A 24,832-nucleotide genomic window follows, 5' to 3' on the forward strand; every position below is an offset into this window, starting at 1 on the left:
TTTAGGGAAAAATGCATCATTGCAACATATTCCTTATTCGATAAATTGATGTCGAACTTGACTTGTACAACCTGGAGTTAGAAAACATTAACATATCAAATGACTGGCTGCCAGATTCAAGTACCTGTTTTTAGATTCAATAACCATATGTTCTATTTTGGATTGTGGAATACACTTACTCAAGTACAATACAATATAGCACAGATCCGTAGATCATTCATACACTTCCATTTCATTGATATTCCATTGTAGTACCAAATCTCATTCCAAGATCATTCTAAAGTAAGTTAATTTCTACATTGTTTATCTAGGAGCTCTGTACGCCTTTTACTTGCATTGAACGAGGTCACAAAGAACAGATTTGTAGACTTCACTTGGACTTACTTTGTAAATTGCTTGCATGACTTGGAATAACTTTTTATAGAGATCATCACCTACTCAAGAAAGTCCCGTTCACTGTTTCCATGGTCAAAGAATGTGTCGTGATTTTTGTTCTGTATGGAAGTTTTGGGCTTTTGGCATTCACATATGGCGAGTTATGGATAAATCAACTACTATAAGAGAAAAATTTGTACTTCTACTTCCACGCATTGATTAACCATAACATTAGAAAAGCATACATATTTGGTTTAATAAGAAACGCAAACCAAAGTACAAAGTTACCTTTACAAGAGACTAATGCAGAACAAGTTTTAGCAATTATTGGTGTTCATTCACATAAAATTCCAGAACAGTAATCTCAAACACCATGGTACATTGTGTCTTAAAGAAGCGCCATTTTGATTTTGTTAAGCTTGGCCACCACATCTTTAATGTCGATTCGTTCTTCTGGCGAGTCCATAGAACACATCAAGCCTAACTCCATGATGGACGAAAGGATCCTCTGCAGGTCAGATACATCTCTTCCATCTTCCACACTCAACAAACCATTGTCCACGACATTCATTACCGTGTCTAGAAGTGACGCATTTATCCATTGCCTCAACGTCAGTTCTCCAGAAAACATTTCTTCTGTGGGTTTCTTTCTTGTGACAATTTCTAACAACATAATTCCAAAACTATAAACGTCACCCTTGGCAGACACTGTTCCTTCCGAACCATACTCTGTCAAAATTCACAGTAGTTGGGAAACTATAGCATTATTAAACCATATACTGCAAACTTTTCAGACATATACCCACATGCAAATTCAAATGTCACGATGCTTTTTAACAAGAATGATTAATTGCACTTACTTTCAAGATTTAGAAGATTTAACTAGTAATTTGTAAAGATTGATAAAAGTCACTTTTTGCTTGTTTCCTTTATACCTACATCAACTTGTGATTTTAAGGAAATAGATTGTCAGAGAGTAAAACTGAACAGTTTACCTGTAGGCATTCGTTCCACTGGGTACCAGAAAAACAGAGAAGTAAAACTTAACAGATTACTTTAAAGACAGAAATATCTACACTAAAGTATAAGCACTTCGTTTTCAATCATACACAGATATTTCCTGATTTTGCTCTGCTATCCTCATTTGCAACATACCACAGTATCTAAAATGTTTGTGCACAAAAAGTACACAAAACAAGAAACAAAAAGACAGAGCACTAACATGACACAAAACAATTAACTAGTGACTATCTAACGAAACCAAGCCATCATAATTTTTCTGACATTCTTATAGGAATAATTTACATGATTTTAGATCTTTTTGGTAAATAATTTACCTGGTTTTCAATGTTAATATAATACTGCATCTATAAAGTGTCCTACTAAGACAAGGAAAATTACTATGCTGATTTAAATTAACAGCAATAAACATAATGGATTTACCTGGTGCAAGATAGCCAAGCGTACCAAGGGTTTTGGTTTGTGTTGCATCCTTGTTTTTTGCTAAAATTTTTGCAAGACCAAAATCTCCCACATGTGCAACCATGTCTTCATCAAGAAGAACATTGCTAGGTTTCAAATCACAGTGAACCACAACTTCTGACTGACCATGATGCAGATATTCCAATGCAGTTGCAATATCCACCAGCACATTTACTCTTTGTAGAAGATTCAGACAGTAGTTGTGCGAGTACAACCACCTCTCAAGGCTTCCATTGGACATATATTGTAGCACCAAAGCTCTTACCTCAGGGCTCGAGCATGTAGTTATGACCTTGACAAGATTTCTATGCCGGATTGTCCGCCATACGTTGCATTCTGCTTCAAAACTTTTAATGGCACCCTCCATCTGCAAATTTAGAACTTTGACAGCAACAGTTGTCCCATTAGAAAGTATCCCCTTGTACACCGAGCCAAAACTTCCCACTCCCAATGAGTTGCTTTCACTGAAGTCATTGGTAGCACGACGGAGTTCTAGATATGATATCATTTCATGCTCTTTTTTGGTTAACTCTTCAATTGAACTTGCAATGGCTACTTTTTTTTTCCGGTATCGTGTCACCATATAAATGAGAGCTATGAGGATGATTATTGATGCAATGGCTGGAAGAACATATTTGAGAAAAAGATATGTTTTCTTGGATTTTCGAGTGCCACGAGTTTCGCAAGTTGGGACTCCAAAAACTGGTCTCCCACAAAGTGCTCTGTTCTCCAAAAATGATAGGGAAGTGAAGTTGACAAAAGGTCCTTTTGAAGGAATCTCTCCAGAGAGCTGATTAAAAGAGAAATTCAAATACTTGAGAAATTTGAGTTCTTCAAGAGACTTTGGTATTGTGCCAGAAAGATTATTGTGTGAAAGGTCCAAAAACTCCAACCCTTTCATATCACCCAAATTTTTAGGAATAGACCCTAAAAACAAGTTGTTTGACAAATTTAGGGAGTTTAGGCTTTGAAAAACTTCTATGTTGCTTGAAATGTTCCCTGTGATTTGGTTCCAAGATATATCTATCATGTGAATTGCATTCGACCTTTTCATGGTTGGAGGCAAGTATCCACTGAAAGAATTGGATGACAAGTTTAAGAACAAGAGACTCTCAAGGCTCCATACATTCACCGGTATTGATGAATTGAGTCTATTGGAATTTAGGAAAACTTTTTGAAGAACACTAAGGTTTCCTACGCAGTTTGGGATGAATCCAGCAATTTTATTGTTTTCTAGTGATAGTTCTCCCAGGTTCCTCATAAGACAAAGCTCTTCTGGAATGAAACCTGTAATATTGTTGTTGCCAAGATACAATCTCTGCAACATCTCCAATCCTCCAATTGATGATGGAATTTTTCCTCTTATATTGTTGTGAGCGAGGAAAATGGAGGTCAATTTTTTCAAGGAACCAATTGTCTTGGGTATATGACCCTTGATTTGGCACCCTTGTGCGTCAAATAACTGGAGGGAGGAAGAGTAGTTCCCAAAGGATTCAGGTATGATGCCATTTAGAGGATTTCTAGAGAAAGTTAGAAGTTCCAGCGAACTGCAATTAAATAAAGAAGAAAGGAATCTAAGTTCAGGAACACCAGGATCTCCTGTTAACTTATTCCCTTCCAGAAAAAGGACTTGGAGGTGGTTTATGCTCCCAAGATTCGTGGGTATGGGTCCATAGAGTAAGTTGCCATAAACATCAAGCTCTCTAAGTTTAGTAAAATTTGAAAAGTAGGATGGGATATATCCAGTAATTTGATTTCTAGAAAAATAAAGCACTTCAATGTTAGGAAGGTAAACTTTAGTGTATGATGGGAAAGTTCCAGTAAGGGAATTAAATGATGCTTCGAAAGTTTGTAAGGAGGAGATGTTGAAAATTTCATGAGGTATTTCACCAGTTAGGCTATTTCCACCAATAGACAAATGAAGAAGATTAGAAAAACGCCCCAAATCCCTCGGAATACTTCCCGAAATGTTATTGTTACCAATATCAAAGGCTTTCAAGTTTGACAAGTTACCTATTGTGGGAGGTATAGTGCCAGTCAACCTATTGCTGCCAAGATAAAGCTTTTCAAGATTTTGTAAACTCCCAATTTCTTCTGGAATACTTCCGGAAAGCATATTGTATGATAGAGAGAGGACCCCAATCTCTCTGCATTGATCAATTGTCGAAGGGATCTGGCCACTGAGTTCGTTGGACGAAAGTGAAAGGTATTGAATATTAGGCCAATGATGGCAAAGATCCACTGGCAGAGTTCCTGAAATGTTATTTTCACCTAGAGATAAAAGAACTAGAGAAGAAAGGCTGAGGAGAGCAGAAGGGAATGACCCTGTGAGGCCATTTGTGCTCAAAGTCAACTCTTCTAATGTTGGAATTTCACCCACAAGATTGTTTGCTCCAAGATATAATTTCTGAAGCCTGGGTAAGGAAGCCAACTCTTTAGGTATTTGACCACTTAGCCTGTTTAGTGCGAGGGATATGGTGTTGAGCTTCTTGCAACGATCTAAAGTTGGAGGGATGTTTCCTTCCAACCGGTTACTTTGTAATATAAGAATCTCCAAGCGACGCAAACGACTGATTTCATTGGGCAAGACCCCAAAGAAGCTGTTATTTCGTAGATCAAGTGAGATGAGAAAGGAGAGGTTGCCAATATGAGGGGAAATGGTGCCTTGGAGACTCATATAGGAAAGGTCCAAGGCTGTGACTCTTTGCCTGTGTTTACTACAAGAGACCCCAATCCAATTGCAGAAGCTTGTTTTGGTGGTCCAATTACCACCCAAGATAGTATTGGTGGGGTCAACTGTGAGTTTAGATTTGATGGCAAGGAGGGCAGATTGATCAGTGAAGTTGGAAGGTGAAGATATGGCCAGCTGAGGGAAGCATGAGTACTGCAGCAATGCAAGTACGAGAAAGAGAATTTGTGGGTTTTGCATGAACATTGTGGGCATATCATGCAAGATAATTGAAGGCTCAAGTTTTTCTTGTGGAAATGTGCATGCATCATCAGCATTCAGCCATCCTTTAACTACATACACTAGATCATTTCCTGGTTCTTGACTTGATCAATTAATCAGCAGTTGACCCTTCAACTCCCATCAGTCATGATTAGTGGCGTAATTAATGGCATTACTTGGACCGTCTTTTGTATTATTATTGATAAATTCTTGACTTTTGTTGATGATAAAATATTATTGATCATCTAGCAGTATACCATCAATGATAATCAATAATTTCACCCGTCTACCAGTCATTGATGGGATGGTATATCGCTAGATGATCAATAATATTTTATCATTAACAAAATTCAAGAATTTATCTAGTGGAAATTGATTTAATCAATATCCTAAAAAAAAAAATTAAGAAATTGATTAATTAAGAGGGTCGACTTCCATCATAGGCTCATAGCTTAGGTCAAGGTCACGCAAGGATCCACATATTATAATGTAACTAAGCCTTTTGTGTTGCATTTCCATTCAGCTTCCACAATATGGAAGAAGAAAAAGTTGGAAATTATATATATATATATATATGTGGGCAATAAAAATATGGAGCCTATCAGATTGGACGTTTTATGTTATAAATATATATAGGCAATAAAAATATGGTTGATCTATACACAAAAGACGGTCCAAGACTCCAAGTCATGCCATTAATTACGCCACTAATCATGACTGATGGGAGTTGAAGGGTCAACTGCTGATTAATTGATCAAGTCAGGCACCAGGAAATGATCTAGCGTATGTATTTAAGGATGGTTGAATGCTGATCAGGGTGTTAAATTTCAAAGTTTTCGGTGAAATTTCATCGAAAATTTTGATTTTTTGGGGTGTCGAAATCGAAATTCATATTTGTTAAATTTTCGGGATGATTTCGTCGAAATCATCAAAATTTGGGCGAAATTTTCAGCGGTGAGAATTTGAGATCTGGTTTTAGGTTTTGGAAGGCTGGATTTTTGGAGAAAAATGGAGAGGTGGCAGGGGGAAGATTGAGGGAGAAAGAAGGGGTGGCGGTAGGGCGGCAACAGGGGGAGATCGAGGGAGAGAGAGGCGACGGCAGGGGGAGATCGAGGGAGAGAGAGGCGAGGGCAGGGGGGCGACGGGGCGACGGCAGAGGGGCGACGGGGAGACGGCGGGGGGAGATGCAGAGAGAGAGAGAGAGGATGAAGAAGAAAAAACAGGGGAGTTGCTGGAGCCTCGGGGGAAAAGAAAGGAAAAGGAAAGGAAGGAAAGAAAAAAAAAAAAAAAAAAAAAAAGGAAGGAAAGAAAAAGAAGAAAAAAAAAAGGAAGGAAAGAAAAAGAAAAAAAGAAAAAAGAAAAGAAAAAAAGAAAAAAAAGGAAAAAAAATTAAAAGGTTTAGGGTTGATTAGGGTTTGGGGCCTTTGGGTTCATTGTAAAGAAAAAAATAGTTTGGGGTTTCGTTTGGCCGTTTTGAAGTTTCGTTTAATTGTTTTTAAATCCTAAACTAGTAAACTCTAATATATTTCTATATAAAAAATAATTTAAAGTACCATAAAAGGCTTAAACCCGAATATCATATACCATATCCTAAACAATATAGAATATATATTATAAAATATATAGGGTTTAGTGTACATATTATAGAGTATAGATAATATGCTAATTTAATTTATTCATTATACTAATTTTATTTAACAGTATTTGTCTCCAGCGTGCATTATATTCATCTTATATCACATGAAACCTACTATATAATTTGGTTTCTTCAATATTTTTTATCAATTTAGTAGATAATATGATAAATAAACATATGGTAAAGTTTCATTCAAAATTTCCGTATTTTGATCGATATCAATTTCCGTCATTTCCGTCAAATTTTTGTCGAAATTTAAAAAACTTCGAAATTTCCTCGAAACCCGAAATTTTATTCCTTGATGCTGATTGATGATGCATGCACATTTCCACAAGCAAAACTTGAGCCTTCAATTACCTTGCATGATATGCCCACAATGTTCATGCAAAACCCACAAATTCTCTTTCTTGTACTTGCAGTTCTTCGCCCAAAGTCTCAATGCCTTTTTTGTGTACAATTTATATATGTAATAACATACGATGCGATCGTGTTTTCAACGATCCGAAATGTTTATTTTTTAATTCCTTACTGAAAGATCATTCTTATAAAAAATTAGCTCAATTGGAGATGTAGAAGTTAGGTAACGGTGCTCGAACTTATGAACGATTGTGGATTTTCTAATACTAATCGAACGAGTAGATGAATTCCGATTTCGTCGATTTTTTGCAGGGATAATCTTTGAGTATAAATGAATAAAATGAACGGCTCCGATCATTGAAATCACATTGTAATCTTCACAATTGTTGAATCGACAAAGTTTAATATAATTATATTTTTCAAGTGTATTTATATGTAGAAGCTCACATTTAAATCATGTTTCCAATTATCCGAACCGTTCATTTTTTAGTTTCTCACTCAAAGATCATCCTTGCAAAAAATTACCTCACTCATGAACTATGAACGATCGTGGTTTTTCTAATGCTAATCAAACGGGTAGATGAATTTCGATTTGACCAATTTTTCCCAAGGATGATCTTTGAGTGGGGAATTAAAAAATGAACGGCTCAAATCGTTGAATTACGTTATGGTCTTCACAATTATTAAAACAACAAGGTTTTAACGAAAAAGTTAATTGAATTATACTCTTCAAGTGTATTTATATATAGAATCTCACATTTCTATCATGTTTTTAATGATTTCAACCGATCATTTCTTAGTCCTCCATTCAAAGATCATCCATATTTAAAAATTATCTCAATCAAAGATATAGAAGTTAGGTTTAGCGTTTAGGGTGTATGAACGATCGTGGTTTTTATAATGATAATCAAACGGGTAGATGAACTTCGATTGAGCCGATGTTTTACAGGGATGATTTTTTAGTATAAACATAGAAGATGAACAGCTCCGATCATTGAAATCACATTGTGGTCTTCACAATTACTGAAACGACAAGGTTTGAACAAAATAGTTAATAGAATTATACTCTTCAAGTGTCGAAACCGTTCATTTATATGTAGATGGTCATATATCGATCGTGTTCCAACGATCCGAACTGTTAATTTTTTAGTTTCCCACTCAAGGATCATCCATGCAAAAAATTAGCTCAATCGGAGATTTAGAAGTTAGGAATCTATGAAATTTTTAATACATTTTATATTTCTATATATTTAAAATTATAAATATAATTTAGTAATTAAGTTAAAATTTAGAATCCTATTATATTTTATTAAGAATACAATCTTATTATAATGATTTATTATATATATATGAGTTAATTACACTTACACCCCCTGAGGTTTATCGTTTTTTCATACACCCCCTGGGGTTTCAACAATTACACATACACCCCATGAGGTTTCAAAACTGTTGCATATAACCCCCTATAGTGAGACATAAAATGATGATAAATTATGCAAAAAGACATGCTAATGGGTGAAATGGCTTAATAAGATTACTCAAGGTGTAAAGTCCAACCTCAATACAAATATTTTTTTTTTTGTTTATTTATTTTTTTCTCTTATAGTGGGTTATATGCAATAGTTTTGAAACTTCATGGGGTGTATGTGTAATTTTTGAAACCCCAGGGGGTATATGTGAAAAGACGATAAACCTCAGGGGGTGTAAGTGTAATTAACTCATATGTATATATATATTTTTTAAATACTAAATATAAATTATAAATTTGTAAAAAATGGTCTTAGGGCCATACTTTGGGCGACGAATCTACAGATTCGTCACCCAAAGTTACTTTAGGTGATGAAATTATTCCTCGCCTTAAGTGACGTTGGGCAACGAATTTATAGATTCCTCGACTAAAGTCACTTTGGGCGACGAATCTATAAATTCCTTGCCCAAAGTCCAGTTCATTTTTTATGTGCATTTATATTTTAGTATAAAAATACGATGCGATTGTGTTTTCAACAATCCTAATCGTTCATTTTTTAGTTCTATACTCAAATATCATCCCTGTAAAAATTTAGCTCAATCGAAGATGTAGAAGTTAGGTCACGATGGTCGAATTAATGAACAATCGTGGTTTTTATAATGAAAATTGGACGTGTATATGAGCTTCGATTGAGCCAATTTTTTGCAAGGATGATATTTGAGTATGAACATAGAAAATGAACGGCTCCGATCGTTGAAATCACGTTGTGGTCTTCCCAATTATTGAAACGACAAGGTTTGAACAAAATAGTTAATAGAATTGTACTCTTCAAGTGTTGAAACCGTTCATTTATATATAGATGGTCATATATCGATCGTGTTTCAACGATCCGAACCGTTCATTTTTTAGTTTCTCACTCAAGGATCATGCATGCAAAAAATTAGCTCAATCAGAGATGTAAAAATTAAGAAATTGTTAAATTTTTAATATATTTAATATTTCTATATATTTAAAATTATAAATATAATTTAGTAATTAAGTTAAAATTTAGAATCCTATTGTATATTATTAAGTATATTATAATCTTATAATGATTTATTATATATATTTTAAATACAAAATATATTTGCGAAAAAAAAAAACACTTATTTAAATTATAATTTGCAAAATAAATTCAAGTCTTAAATTTTGTCGCCTAAAGGGATCTTGGGCGACGAAATAATTTCCTCATTTCGTCGCCCAAGGGTAAAAATTTCACTCAAAAAATTGGCAAGAGAGGCTAGCGCAAAAAATTTCACACTTTAGGCGACGAAACCTGCCATCTACATTACATCAACCATCACCAACATACCCACAATACAAAAGAGAGTTTCTCAACCAACTTCACAATGCGAAATCTATACTATACTATACAAAAGAGAGTTTCTGAACCAATATTGCACATAAATTAATTCCACAACCATACTATAATCGAAAAATTGACTTGCACTAAACCCTAAAATAGATTTGTACAATTTGCAAATAACTAAAAAATATTACAAAACAACCATACCACATCAGAAATCGATCTAGAGAGTATAGACCAGCAAATGAAAAAAAACAAAAATTCTAATGAAAACATAGAAGTTTAATGAGAACAAAGAAAAATTATAAGGAAAAAAGATTATAATGAAAACAGAGGAGAGGAGTAAACCCCGATGAAGATCGTCGAAATTCGCCGCCTAGATCGCCATAAATAACGGAGGAGGGTCAGGGCTGTTAGGGTTTCGAACCACCACGTACGGCGGCTGAACGGGCTGGGTGTTTACACCATTGAACTCATCTCACCCAGGGGAAGATTTCAGGACCCTCTCAACAGTAAGAGGTCGCCGGAATTAGTGACCCATCGGAGAAGAAGGTCGGTTCAGGTTCGGTTTAAATCTATGTTTTCATTGGGTTGTTGGGCAATCAAAAGGCAGGAATAGAGAGAAAAGGAAGAGTCAAGTTGATTGGAGTCCATGTCGCCGGCGTTGGCTGCTGGACGATGAAAAGATGGTCAGAGAGAGCTCACGGCAAAAGAAAGAGAAGAGAAAGAGAGAGAGAAGGGGGTGTGCGGCTACTGAGGAGGAAAATGAGAAAAAAAATGCTGAAGTTAGGTTTTATAGTAAAATCCTAGCTGACGAATTTACAAAATTGCCATTTAACTTAAAATACCCGAAACTTGATGGTCGTAGCTCCGTTTCACGTCTTCTTTGTGTCTCTACTCCCGAGCCCTATCCAAATAGATCAAAAGATCGTTTAAAATCTAAACATTTAATTTTGTCAAAATAAAACCTTAAACCAATTTATAAAAGCATTTCTTTTTAAAACAATCAATTTTATAAATTCATAGAAAAATAATTTTAATGAAATATATAATAGGAAATAATTTCAAAATTTTCTATAATAAGTATTTAGAGCTTTTTTTTAATGGGAATGGGCTAGTGGTAGGGGTGTGATTTGGATTGGAAAATCTGAATATATCCGACCGATTCCAATTCGAAAATTTCCAATTTTGGGAGCTTGATTCAAATCTGAAATCTGAAAAATGCCAAAATCCAAAAATTCAGAAAAAAAAAAAAATTGGATTGGAATTGGAATTGGAATGTTTCTATAAATTATGCCAAAAATTCCTAAGGCATTCTGATCCAATATTTCATAAATTATGCCAAATTTATTTTGTATTTATATTAAATATTTTATCATTTTGTTAGTTTTCTACTATATGTTTCAATAATTTTTTATTTGTTTCAAACATGCACATATATATATATATATATTAAAAACAGATGACTAATTATAAACATATGTATATTATAAATATATGTGTATCATAATAATATAAATTCTAACAAAAACACTCACATTTTTGTACTTGTAATTTTTTTTTTTTAATCAGGGGCAATTAATTTCATCATTATCTGAAAGTTCTGAAAATATAATATTCCAAAAAAATCTAAAAAATCAAAGAAATTTGAAAATTCCAAATTGGAATGAGATGTTGAAATTCTGATTTTTTAAAATAAAAATTTCATTCCGAAATTTTTTGGATTAGAATTGGAATACCCTATTTATGTTCCCTCATTTCCAAAACACACCCCTAGCTGGTGGGAATGGGCTACGGTTATGTTTGGTGGCAATGGTCTAATAGTGGTATATGTATTGGAAATGGGTAAGGGACATGTAATCCACTTTTAACAAATAGTGGAGATTTGTAACTATTACTTCTATAGTTTGAGTCTTAAGTGGGAAATAATAATTTATTAAATTTTATTAATCTCACCCTTTGTCTCTTTTGGTTGGATTTGGATTGGGAAATGAATAATTATCCCACTAATTTTTATTTATTTATTTCAATGTTTATCATGCCACTTATTAGTCAACTATTGTACAAATTAGTGGGACCTAAAGCAACTGTCTTTTTCATCATAATTTTTAAAACAAACCAAAATATTAATCGATGACTCCAAAAATGTCAATTGTCACTAATTTCAATCCAATTTCAATTCAAAATGGCTTTAAGACATATTTGTTGTAGTGTTACTCAAGTACAATACAATATAGCACAGATCCCTAGATCATTCATACACTTCCATTTCATTGATATTCCATTGTAGTACCAAATCTCATTCCAAGATCATTCTAAAGTAAGTTAATTTCTACATTGTTTATCTAGGAGCTCTGTAAATTGCTTGCATGACTTGGAATAACTTTTTATAGAGATCATCACCTACTCAAGAAAGTCCAGTTCACTGTTTTCATGGTCAAAGAATGTGTCTTGATTTTTGTTCTGTATGGAAGTTTTGGGCTTTTGGCATTCACATATGGCGAGTTATGGATAAATAAACCACTAAGAGAAAAATTTGTACTTCTACTTCCACGCATTGATAATTAAACATAGAAAAGCATTTATAATTGGTTTAATAAGAAACGCAAGCCAAAGTACAAAGTCATTACCGTGTCGGGAAGTGACGCATTTATCCATTGCCTCAAAGTCAGTTCTCCAGAAAACATTTCTTCTGTGGGTCTCTTTCTTGTGACAATTTCTAACAACATAATTCCAAAACTATAAACGTCACCTTTGGCGGACACTTTTCCTTCCGAACCATACTCTGCCAAAAATCACAGTAGTTGGGAAACTATAGCATTATTAAACCATATACTGCAAACCTTTCAGACATATACCCACATGCAAATTCAAATGTCACGATGCTTTTTAACAAGAATGATTAATTGCACTTACTTTCAGTAGATTTAGAAGATTTAACTAGTAATTTGTAAAGATTGATAAAAGTCACTTTTTGCTTGTTTCCTTTATACCTACATCAAACTTGTGATTTTAAGGAAATAGATTGTCAGAGAGTAAAACTGAACAGTTTACCTGTAGGCATTCGTTCCACTGGGTACCAGAAAAACAGAGAAGTAAAACTGAACAGATTACTTTAAAGACAGAAATATCTACACTAAAGTATAAGCACTTCGTTTTCAATCATACACAAATATTTCCTGATTTTCTAGTCCAAATATTTTCCCCCGAGTCTCCACTATGCTCTGCTATCCTCATTTACAACATACCACAGTATCTAAAATGTTTGTGCACAAAAAGCACACAGAACAAGAAACAAAAAGACAGAGCACTAACAAGACACAAAACAAGTAACTAGTGACCATCTAACGAAACCAAGCCATCATAATTTTTCTGACATTCTTATAGGAATAATTTCATGATTTTAGATCTTTTTGGTAAATAATTTACCTGGTTTTCAATGTAAATATAGTACTGCATCTATAAAGTGTCCTACTAAGACAAGCAAAATTACTATGCTAATTTAAATTAACAGCAATAAACGTAATGGATTTACCTGGTGCAAGATAGCCAAGCGTACCAAGGGTTTTGGTATGTGTTGCATCCTTGTTTTTTGCTAAAATTTTTGCAAGACCAAAATCTCCCACATGTGCAACCATGTCTTCATCAAGAAGAACATTGCTAGGTTTCAAATCACAGTGAACCACAACTTCTGACTGACCATGATGCAGATATTCCAATGCAGTTGCAATATCCACCAGCACATTTACTCTTTGTAGAAGATTCAGACAGTAGTTGTGCGAGTACAACCACCTCTCAAGGCTTCCATTGGACATATATTGTAGCACCAAAGCTCTTACCTCAGGGCTCGAGCATGTAGTTATGACCTTGACAAGATTTCTATGCCGGATTGTCCGCCATACGTTGCATTCTGCATCAAAACTTTTAATGGCACCCTCCATCTGCAAATTTAGAACTTTGACAGCAACAGTTGTCCCATTAGTGAGTATCCCCCTGTACACAGAGCCAAAACTTCCCACTCCCAATGAGTTGCTTTCACTGAAGTCATTTGTAGCACGACGGAGTTCTAGATATGATATCATTTCATGCTCTTTTTTTGTTAACTCTTCAATTGAACTTGCAGTGGCTACATTTCTTTTCCGGTATCGTGTCACCATATAAATGAGAGCTATGAGGATGATTATTGATGAAATGGCTGGAAGAACATATTTGAGAAAATGAGATGCTGTCTTTCATTTTCGAGTGCTACGAGTCACGCAAGGCAGGACTCCAAAATCTGGTCTCCCACAAAGTGCTCTATTCTCCAAAAATGATAGGGCGGTGAAGTTAACAAAAGGTCCCTTAGAAGGAATCTCTCCAGAGAGCTGATTAAAAGAGAAATTCAAATACTTGAGAAATTTGAGTTCTTCAAGAGACTTTGGTATTGTGCCAGAAAGATTATTGTGTGAAAGGTCCAAAAACTCCAACCCTTTCATATCACCCAAATTTTTAGGAATAGACCCTAAAAACAAGTTGTTTGACAAATTTAGGGAGTTTAGGCTTTGAAAAGCTTCTATGTTGCTTGAAATGTTCCCTGTGATTTGGTTCCAAGATATATCTATCATTTGAATTGCATTCGACTTTTTCATGGTTGGAGGCAAGTATCCACTGAAAGAATTGGATGACAAGTTTAAGAACAGGAGACTCTCAAGGCTCCATACATTCATCGGTATTGATGAATTGAGTCTATTGGAATTTAGGAAAACTTTTTGAAGAACACTAAGGTTTCCTACGCAGTTTGGGATGAATCCAGCAATTTTATTGTTTTCTAGTGATAGTTCTCCCAGGTTCCTCATAAGACAAAGCTTTTCTGGAATGAAACCTGTAATATTGTTGTTGCCAAGATACAATCTCTGCAACATCTCCAATCCTCCAATTGATGATGGAATTTTTCCACTTATATCGTTGTAAGACAGGTGAAGGGTATTCAATTTTTTCAAGGAACCAATTGTCTTGGGTATATGACCCTTGATTTGGCACCTTGGTGCGTAAAATAATTGGAGGGAAGAAGAGTAATTCCCAAAGGTTTCAGGTATGATGCCATTTAGAGGATTCTCACTCACACTTAAAAGTTCCAGCGAACTGGAATTAAATAAAGAAGAAAGGAATCTAAGTTGAGGAACTCCAGGATCTCCTGTTAACTTATTCCTTTCCAGAAAAAGGCTTTGGAAGTGGTTTAAGCTCCCAAGATTCGTGGGTATTGGTCCATAGAGTAAGTTTAGAGAAACATCAAGCTGTCTAAGCTTAGTAAAATTTGAAAAGTAGGATGGGATATTTCCAGTAATTTGATTTGAAAAAAAAAAAAAAAGCAATTCAATGTTAGGAAGGTAAACTTTAGTGTATGATGGGAAATTTCCAGTAAGGGAGTTTTCTGATGCGTCGAAAATTTGGAAGGAGGAGATGTTGAAAATTTCATGAGGTATTTCACCAGTATGGTTATTCTTATGAATATTCAATTCAGGGAGCTTCTATAATGACTGCAGGATGCCTGCACCAAAAAAAAAAAAAAAAAAAAAAAAAAAAAAAAGATAACCTGCTGAACTGGTAAACAAGTTTTACCATTTTTTTGATGCATCCCTCAAGATAATGGTAACTCTTGATCAAGATGTGGCAACTTACCATATTCTTGATCCAAGTTACCATTTTCTTGAACCAAACATCAAGAAAATGGTAACCAAAACCTTGCTGCAAACCAAGTTACCACTTTTTTGATCGTTCGATCAAGAAAATGAACGATCAAGAAAATGGTAACTTGGTTCAAGAATGTGGTAACCAAGCCCAATCATGACCAAAATTACCATTTTTTTGATTTTTTTCCTCAAGAAATGGTTACTTGTTCTCAAGAAATGGTAAGTTACCATTTTGTTGATCAAAGTTACCATTTTCTTGAACCAATCCTCAAGAAATAGTAACCAAATCAATGGGGCAAAAAACGTTACCACTTTCTTGATCATTCGATCAAGAAAATGGTAACTTGGTTCAATAATGTGGTAACGAAGCCCAATCTTGACCAAAGTTACCACTTTCTTGATTTTTTTCCTCAAAAAATAGTAACTTTTTCTCAAGAAATGGTAAGTTACCATTTTCTTGATTCAAGTTACCATTTTCTTGAACCAATCCTCAAGAAAATGGTAACCAAATCAGCCAAGCAAAAAACGTTACCACTTTCTTGATCGTTCGATCAAGAAAATGGTAACTTGGTTCAAGAATGTGGTAACCAATCCCAACCTTGACCAAAGTTACCATTTTCTTGATTTTTTTCCTCAAGAAATGGTAATTTTTTCTCAAGAAATGGTAAGTTACCATTTTCTTGGTCCAAGTTACCATTTTCTTGAACCAATCCTCAAGAAAATGGTAACCAAATCAGCCAAGAAAAAATCGTTACCACTTTCTTGATTGTTCGATCAAGAAAATGGTAACTTTGATCAAGAAAGTGGTAACCAAGCCCAACCTTGACCAAAGTTACCATTTTCTTGATTTTTTTTCTCAAGAAATGGTAACTTTTTCTCAAGAAATGGTAACTTTTTCTCAAGAAATGGTAAGTTACCATTTTCTTAATCCAAGTTACCATTTTCTTGAACCAAACATCAAGAAAATGGTAACCAAATCAGTGGGGCAAAAAATGTTACCACTTTCTTGATCGTTCGATCAAGAAAATGGTAACCTCAGTCAAGAATATGGTAACAAAGCCAAATCTTGACCAAAGTTATCATTTTCTTGATTATTTTTCTTAAGAAATGGTAACTTTTTCTCAAGAAATAGTAAGTTACCATTTTCTTGACCCAAGTTACCATTTTCTTGAACCAATCCTCAAGAAACTGGTAAGCAAATCAGTGGGGCAAAAATGTTACCACTTTCTTGATCGTTCGATCAAGAAAATGGTAACTTCGATCAAGAAAGTGGTAACCAAGCCCAACCTTGACCAAAGTTACCATTTTCTTGATTTTTTTCTCAAGAAATGGTTACTTTTTGTCAAAAATTGGTAAGTTACAATTTTGTTGATCCAAGTTACCATTTTCTTGAACCAAACATCAAGAGAATGGTAACTTCATCACTGGGCCAAAAATCATTTCGCACTGCAACTGTGTATAGACGAAAGGGCAATTGCATTCGCAGACTACTAAATACAAGCTCCTTTTTGACAATCAGGTTTTGACATGCAATCCAAAATTGTGAACAAAATTGCTTCTATAGTTATATACCAAATTACCAACTATGAAATATAGTCTTAAGGTATAGGGTATTGGGTAAGTTATAGGTTTTAAAATTTTAAAAAAACACAATAGGATTTAGGATATATAATATAGGGTTTAAGTTTAAGTTTCTAATTTAACCAAAACCCAAACCACTCATATTTATACATTTAGACAGTAACTGTGGTTTCTACTAATATATTTTGGCGGAAGCCTTTTAGCTCATTTCTCTTACAATTTGATTCCCTACATGTACTTAACTTTTTCCTGGAGATGTGAGTTTGTCTAGTTTCATAAAGACTATAAATTTAATTGATCCCCTTGTAATAGTTTTGACTTAATAAACAAGCAATGTTAGAATCAAGCATTTACATGTTGTTGAATATCACTGGGCCAAAAAAAGGTTTCGCACTGCAACTGTGTATACACGAAAGGGCAATTGCATTTTCAGAGTGCTAAATACGAGCTCCTGTTTGACAATCAGGTTTTGACATGCAATCCAAAATTACACAGTTTGACTAGTCGATCTGGAAACGCGCCAGAGGCAGCATCTGTTGAAGAATCTGCCTCCTTCTTGGACACATGGAACTCTGCATGGGATTGAATGATAGGTCTACTGCATCCTCGTGCACAACTAGGGTTCCTATAAGGCATATTATTACAGAGGCAAGCCCCTGCCCATGACATTATGTTTTTCAGCATCTCTTCTTAAATGAATGTATTTGTCTAGTCTAACATACCCAATTATCCTCTGCTAGTTTAAATTGGAGTGCCTGAATATTTACTAACGAACATGAACTTATTAACGTCTCAATAACTTAATTGTCATAATTTTCAGGATGCACACCGATACGTCATTTATTTACCAAACAATGCAGCCACGTATTCATATATACACAGTCACATTACTCACATCCATAAACAACAGAACGAACAAAATGCATAAAATAAAATGGCCAAGCATACACTTCATCCATAGTACTTAGATTGAGTCTTAGTACAACAATAACCAAGCAGATACCCAAGAAGCAATTCTCACAACATGAAAACTGCAAAATTAATCAAGAGTAACAGCAATCTTCCTGATTGTAGCCTGCCAAGTTTAGTGACGTCACAACCAGTTTTGCACATTATAATTACATTTGTTAATACGGGGAGTAAATTTCATCAGGATCAGGTGACCACGATGAGTCAGATGGCCACCATGGACGCTAATTGGCAAGGGTGCAGTCTGGCGATGACTCTGAATGATAGTCGTTCCCAGGTTCTTCATCCACCAAATCCAGGGGTCTGGACTGTTGAGATAAATCAGGGGCAGCTGACCCTTGTGATGAATCCGTGACATTTGACACTCCGGTATCTTTGGGTGGTTGTGATGCCGAAACATTGGTGAATGCACAGTTCTTGTACTCATCTACCCATATCCAGCCATGGCAGTCAGCCTTACCCTAATACAAAACACATGCATTATGACATTTCAATGTTTTGGTTGCACAAATGGTCGGCCAAACTTAACAAAAACGTTCACTTACATTAGTCCCTTTGCATCCCCAGGCTGGGCGTTGATTACCTTCAAAATTGGCAATATATTGCATCGAACCATTGTTGTCACAGTACAAAAACATGACTTTAATTTATGAACTTGAGCTATTTAGACATCAATGCATTACTAGATTTATTTCCTATTACAGTGAAATTGAAAAACAACAACAAAAAATACCAAGACGTTAATTTCTCTTACCTTCACAACTTTTGACACCATCACCTTTAAACCCAGCAAGACACTTGTATTTGACCTCTCCATCATCATGTTTAGAGAAATAATAGGAATTTAAAATAAATATATTTTCCAAGAGCAGAATGTTTTGTTTTAAAAAAAAAAAAAACAAAAAAAAGGGAACACATAAAGATCACTTACCGTACAAGCAGAATATGCATGTCCATCTTGAGCTTCATGCCAACCACCTCCATTGTTTACCTTGCACCTCCCAGGCCCACTCGCTGGAAGCCAATGGTAATATTAATATATTGAAATACAATGTGCAACAAAAGGAAAACTTTTGCAAAGTAGAAGTATTCTAGCTATAATTTGATTAACATGAAGAAGAATATAAGAACTGAAATTTCAGTGCAGATTTCCATTGATCTGTAACCCATACATATTTATTTTTAGAACTAAGTCTGCAATATCTAGATATAAACAACTAGGATCATTAAATCTTGATCAAACCTTTTGACCAACTTGAATGCAAAACCAGGAGCATTAAAAAAATCCACAATTTTTTTTAACCACACTTTTGCCTTCTCAATTTAATTTTCATGTCTTTTTTGACATAAACAAAAAATATATAGTTTTTTCGTTTTACCTTCACAGCTAGTGTAACCATCTCCTTTGAGCTGCACACCATCAACTAGGGGGCACTCAAAAACCCTCCCACGAAATGTATCCTGAGTGTGCGAGCTGAAGTCCCAAAGAAGAGGAGTTAAAATACACGATTTTCTGATTTGTCAAAAAGCATGTGATGAGCTAGTAAGTTATGATCTATACCTTGCAGGCTGTGAGGTTGGCTGCTTTATTTTGCCAGCAACCACCATTGTTATCCAAGCACGCATTCGTCTCAACATCTACCATGAATAAATAGTAAACACAACATTCAAGCCCAGAATGAAAAAATAACAAACAGATAATAAAACACCATACTAACAAGAGGGGCTTACCAGTACTCAAACAAACAGCTGGCTCAGTTGTCAAAGTACAAAAGCAGCAATAAAAGTTATCAATTTTTCCTTCTTATGATGACATTTACATAGAAAACAAATTAAACAAAATAGATAAGAAAGTAAACATACCAGTATTCTCATCCTCAAATGCTCCTTCAACTGCAGAGTATGTTAATCAAAATATCAGTCTTCCTAGCTTTGTGGAACTCATTATAGTCCAATATGCATTAACACAATTCCTTGTAACTCATTACAGGCCAATCTGCATGACATGTTTGAAAATCTTTCCAATAATTCACACGCAACTACAAAAAAACTAATAAACCCCAATGCAGAGTACGTACTAACTACCCTTGACATACAAACCTACAAAAGAAAACCATAACAAGTGATAAATTTAGTTGAAAGCTACAAATTGATCTGCACCAGCATCATCTAAGGAAAAGAAAAGGCTAAACATTTCTCAAGTATTATTCATATAAATTTCATCAAGTGTCCAATTACAGCTGCCCTATTGCAAGTCAAAACCAACATATTCCCTTACTCATTGCAGTTCACTTAAAACATGCATCAAGACCTTACATAGCTTTATTAATTTCCAACTCCACAATTTACAATGATCCCAACCCAAAACATGTTCCTAAAAAAGAAAAATAGAAAATACTTCAACCATTAAAAGGAAAACCGCCAAAGTGATACAAGAGGTTCATACAAACAAGAAAAGTAGAAAGAAATACAACAAACCAAAACAACTACAAAGTAGAAACCCAATCCAGTAGACTTCTCATGTGAATTGGGTAGCCTAGGTAAACAAACACTTCAAAATTCCAAAAGCAAGCTAGTAACTCATTACCATACCTGCATATTCTCAGGAGAAGCCAACTGACAAAGAAATTCAGGGTTTTGCATCATTCCTCTTAAATGAGAACTGCAATCATTGATGCTATTTAATTGGGGGTTGGAGGCAAAAATCTGTTGTTGGGTAATGTTAAGAACAAGAATTTCACCATCAAGAGCCCATGTAAACAAAGTTCGAGTATCCTGTTTCAAAATCTCACCTCAATATATACACTTGGATATCTAATTATATTAGGAAAAAGGGAAGAAATAATTTTAGAACTAAGGATTAAGGAAGCATATCAAAAACTGGAACTTCAGGCCAGATTTTTTTGATTTTATTCTTGCCTCAGAACATCCAGCGGAATTAAGTGTTGATCTATAATACCAAATCGTAAAGAAATTTATAAAACCAACACCAGATTCACATAGATACAGAGAACTACCAAAAACCTACAACAAAATTCAACCAAATATACTTTGATTGACAACATAAATAGATTTAAAAAAGAAAAAAATACAAAAACAAAAACAGAGATTGAATTGAGAGAGAAAGGCCGAGCACCTGATAGCGCCAGTGAGATCTACAAATTCAGTAGTACATAAAAGAACTGTTTTAGGGCTACGGTTTCTCACTCATATGTCCATAAATTTGCTGGAGGAGTTGGATATAGCAGCAACCAACCCATATCTCAATATTTGAGGATGCGAGTGGGTACGTCGATGATGGTGAGGTAAACAGGGCCACTGCCAGTAGGTAAGGACAAGGCTATTTCCTTGTCTTAGTCTTTTTTTGCACTCTCTGTGAGATGCAAAACCCAAATGCAGAGCCGAACATGCCCAAAAACCAAACTTGTAACTATCCCAAATGCAGAAGGAAAATAAAAACCCCAAAATGAAAAAAAACCTTGATAAGCAGAAAATGGGAGACTCCAGTGTCGGACGAAGGTGTAGTTAATTTGAAGAAACAAACAAACCTAAGAAAACCCCTAATTTGAAGAAAAACATAAACCCCAAAAAACCCCTAATTTGAAACCCTATTTCATAAAGAAGAAACCCAAGAGGATGAGGTAGAGAGAATGCTACAAAGCGAAAGAGAGGAGGGATAGCTTACCGAGAGAGTGAGAGACTGAGAGGGCGAGGGCGGCGAGAGAGGGTCTGGGTGAGGCTAGGTTATTTATTTTGAATAGAGAGTGAGATGAGCGGAAATTCTATGTGATTTGGGTTTTACCATTTTTTTGATGCATCCCTCAAGAAAGTGGTAACTCAGTCAAGATTTGGTAACTTACCAAATCTTGACTAAGAGTTACCACTTTCTTGAGGGATGCATCAAAAAAGTGGTAACTTCAGAAAACTGTCTAAAACCCAAGTTACTAGTTTCTTGATCTTATATTCAAGAATATGGTAACTTCACATCAAGAATGTGGTAACCACCTACGCATGCAACTGTATATAGATGAAAACGCAATTGCATTCTCGGAGTATTAAATACAAGCTCCTGTTTGCCAATCAGGTTTGAACATGCAATCACAAAATTATATCTTGACCAAACTTACTATTTTCTTGATTTTTTTCTCAAGAAATGGTAAGTTACCATTTTCTTAATTGAAATTACCATTTTCTTAATTGAAATTACCATTTTCTTCAACCAAACATCAAGAAAATGGTAACCAAATCAGTGGGGTAAAAAACGTTACCACTTTCTTGATCGTTCGACCAAGAAAATGATAACTTGATTCAAGAGTGTGGTAACCATGCCCAATCTTGACCAAACTTACCATTTTCTTGATCTTTTTTCTCAAGAAATGGTAAGTTACCACATTCTTGATCAAAGTTACCATTTTCTTGAACCAATCATGAAGAAAATGGTAACCAAATCAGTCAAGCAAAACACGTTACCACTTTCTTGATCGTTCGATCAAGAAAATGGTAACTTGGTTCAAGTATGTGGTAACCAAGGCCAATCTTAACCAAATTTACCACTTTCTTGATTTTTTTCCTCAAGAAATGGTAACATTTTCTCAAGAAATGGTAAGTTACCACATTCTTGATCGAAGTTACCATTTTGTTGAACCAAACATCAAGAAAATAGTAACCAAATCAGCCAAGCAAAACACGTTACCACTTTCTTGATCGATCGATCAAGAAAATGGTAATTTGGTTCAAGAATGTGGTAACCCAGCCCAAGCTTCACCAAACTTACCATTTTCTTGATTTTTTTCCCTCAAGAAATGTTAACATTGGCTCAAGAAATGGTAAGTTACCATTTTGTTGATCCAAGTTACCATTTTCTTGATCCAATCCTCAAGAAAATGATAACCAAATCAGCCAAGCAAAAAACGTTACCACTTTCTTGATTGTTCAATTAAGAAAATGGTAACTTTGATCAAAAAAGTGGTAACCAAGCCCAACCTTGACCAAAGTTACCATTTTTTTGATTTTTTTTCTCAAGAAATATATGGTAACTTGTTTTTCAAAAAATGGTAAGTTATCATTTTCTTGATCCAAGTTACCATTTTCTTGAACCAAACATCAAGAAAATGGTAACATCATCAGTGGGCCAAAAATTGTTTCACACTGCAACTGTGTATAGACGAAAGAGCAATTGCATTCTCAGACTACTAAACATAAGCTCCTGTTTGACAATCAGGTTTTGACATGCAATCCCAAATTCTTAACAAAATTGCTTCTATAGTTATATACCAAGTTACCAACTATGAATTATAGTCTTAAGGTATAGTGTATTGGGTAAGTTATAGGATTTACAATTTGAAAAAAACACGGTAGGATTTAGGATATAGAATATAGGGTTTAAGTTTAAGTTTAAGTTTCTAAATTGACCGAAACCCAAACCAAGTGACTAAAGCCTATTAGTGAGGAACAAAAAATATTCATCACTAAAACCTATTCTTTTTAGTGACCAAAGTCTTTCCTCACTAAAAAAATTGATTTATTGATGAACTATTCCATCCCAAAAATACCAAAATTTTGGTCATTAAAGGCCTATGTTTCATCACCATAGATGATGGTTTAGTGAGGAACATAAATATATTCATCCCTAAAATATGATGAGGTGGATCTGGTGGTTACATGAAATAGTGACCAAAATCTTCATTACTAAAACCTACCATTCCTTCACTAAAATATTGTAGATACATTTAGTGATAGAATTTGGTCACAAATTCGATTTTAATTACTATTTTAAACTCATTTTTTCAAAATTACAACATTAAATACATCCTGCTTTGTTTTCAATATAAGTAGCAACAGTAGATGTTAATACATTTCATTTCAAAATGACAAGTGACTAGTATTCGGATATCAAAGTTTATCCCTCAAAACATGTACATCTCTCTCACAACTTAGATTTTAATAAAAAACCCAACAATGCAAATCTCTAGATACAAGATGTCCATTCCGAAGGCTTGTAATCTGTCCTTGAAATCTCAACAGCCTGCAAAGACGACAAATTTCAAATTGAATAACAAGGGTATATTATACAGATACATATCACCCATGTCACCACAAATAAGTCCTAAAGTCAAAGATCATTTCTGAAGCTTACCTGCATTCCTTCCATGCCATTGATTCCTACTCCAATATCAGCCTCTTGAATCATGCCAACATCATTTGCCCCATCTCCAATTGCCAAGGTTGTCCTTCCTGTATGTTTTTTTTTTTTTAAACCAAACGAGTAATCTGCAAAAATATAAGATTGATTTCAGGACACTCGTACGTATTTTGAAATGAAAAGATGGAATATATCGGCTTGTTTTTCTTAATTACAGAAGTTGGTAAGATGATAAAATTCAGTACATAATATAAAAGAAGAAGAAGCCTTCTGTTTGCCTAACTTCTAAAATGAAGATTATATATAATAGACCTACCAAATCCTTCTGTTTTGGAGAGACCCTGCAGCATATAACAGAGGCACAATTAACAGCCAAAGGAAAGCACTGGTCCTTCACATCACTTCTCAGAGCAATTTGAAGGCCAGGGGTGCATCTTTACTGCCTTCTTCAAACTTGAATTTGTGAAAACTTTCGAGTTGGTTTAAATGTCTTCTTTCATATCCTGGAAACTAGAATAAACAAAATATGTGATTACCAACTCAACTTCTATTGAAGTTGGATGTTTAAGAAAATTGAAACTTACTATAGTCTCCTTAAAACTCAAAGTCAATTAATCCCATAACACATCTAAGTTTAAATGTTAAGTGTCTTAGAAACAAGTTCAAAAGGCCATTGCAAAATAGTTTTTACTTGTGTGCAAGTTAGTTACTGGGATGCATGTGAAAGGAAACAAGAATCCATAGTGCATATTTGCACAGCAGAACATGATTATGTTTCTTTGTTCCATTGAAACCTATGGGTATTCTCAAGCACACAACAGTAGAACGAAAACAAACCAAGAAACTAGAAGAGTACCA

At 34.7% G+C, this 24,832-nt stretch overlaps 2 protein-coding genes and 1 pseudogene across 3 annotated transcripts; all 3 read right to left on the bottom strand.

Annotated features, from left to right (window-relative positions):
• Nucleotides 1-603: 603 nt before the first annotated feature.
• LOC147293509 (uncharacterized) lies at nucleotides 604-4,801 on the bottom strand. Its single transcript, XM_086233661.1, has 2 exons — nucleotides 1,819-4,801; nucleotides 604-1,104 (listed from the first exon to the last, which is right to left on the bottom strand). The coding sequence occupies exons 1-2, from the start codon at nucleotides 4,799-4,801 to the stop codon at nucleotides 764-766; spliced, it is 3,324 nt and encodes a 1,107-aa protein (XP_086089787.1). The 3' UTR covers nucleotides 604-763.
• Nucleotides 4,802-12,195: 7,394 nt separating this feature from the next.
• LOC147293510 (putative LRR receptor-like serine/threonine-protein kinase At3g47570 pseudogene) lies at nucleotides 12,196-14,366 on the bottom strand (annotated as a pseudogene). Its single transcript, XR_015120243.1, has 2 exons — nucleotides 13,149-14,366; nucleotides 12,196-12,398 (listed from the first exon to the last, which is right to left on the bottom strand). The product of XR_015120243.1 is annotated as a putative LRR receptor-like serine/threonine-protein kinase At3g47570 pseudogene (transcript).
• A 3,690-nt stretch (nucleotides 14,367-18,056) lies between these two features.
• On the bottom strand, nucleotides 18,057-24,636 carry LOC147293511 (uncharacterized). The gene is made up of 8 exons (XM_086231084.1): nucleotides 24,291-24,636; nucleotides 23,969-24,102; nucleotides 20,425-20,494; nucleotides 19,696-19,725; nucleotides 19,394-19,470; nucleotides 19,212-19,306; nucleotides 18,764-18,846; nucleotides 18,057-18,293 (listed from the first exon to the last, which is right to left on the bottom strand). Exons 2-8 carry the CDS (start codon nucleotides 23,986-23,988, stop codon nucleotides 18,057-18,059), a joined length of 612 nt encoding a protein of 203 aa, XP_086087210.1. The 5' UTR covers nucleotides 23,989-24,102; nucleotides 24,291-24,636.
• Nucleotides 24,637-24,832: the final 196 nt, after the last annotated feature.

This window comes from Dryas octopetala, chromosome 2 (assembly GCF_963921425.1).
Source record: "Dryas octopetala chromosome 2, drDryOcto1.1, whole genome shotgun sequence".
NCBI lineage: Eukaryota > Viridiplantae > Streptophyta > Magnoliopsida > Rosales > Rosaceae > Dryas > Dryas octopetala.

Bases quoted from the DNA above. Each gene is read 5' to 3' on its own strand.
- LOC147293509 (XM_086233661.1), bottom strand. From the start codon at position 4,801: ATGCCCACAATGTTCATGCAAAACCCACAAATTCTCTTTCTCGTACTT. The intron at 1,105-1,818 runs GTAAATCCATTA...GAATTTTGACAG, and splicing joins GCTTGGCTATCTTGCACCAG to AGTATGGTTCGGAAGGAACA.
- LOC147293511 (XM_086231084.1), bottom strand. From the start codon at position 23,988: ATGGCATGGAAGGAATGCAG. The intron at 19,726-20,424 runs GTATGGTAATGA...CATACTCTGCAG, and splicing joins CTTCTCCTGAGAATATGCAG to TTGAAGGAGCATTTGAGGAT. The intron at 18,294-18,763 runs GTAAGTGATCTT...GTTTTGTATTAG, and splicing joins ATGCATATTCTGCTTGTACG to GGTAAGGCTGACTGCCATGG.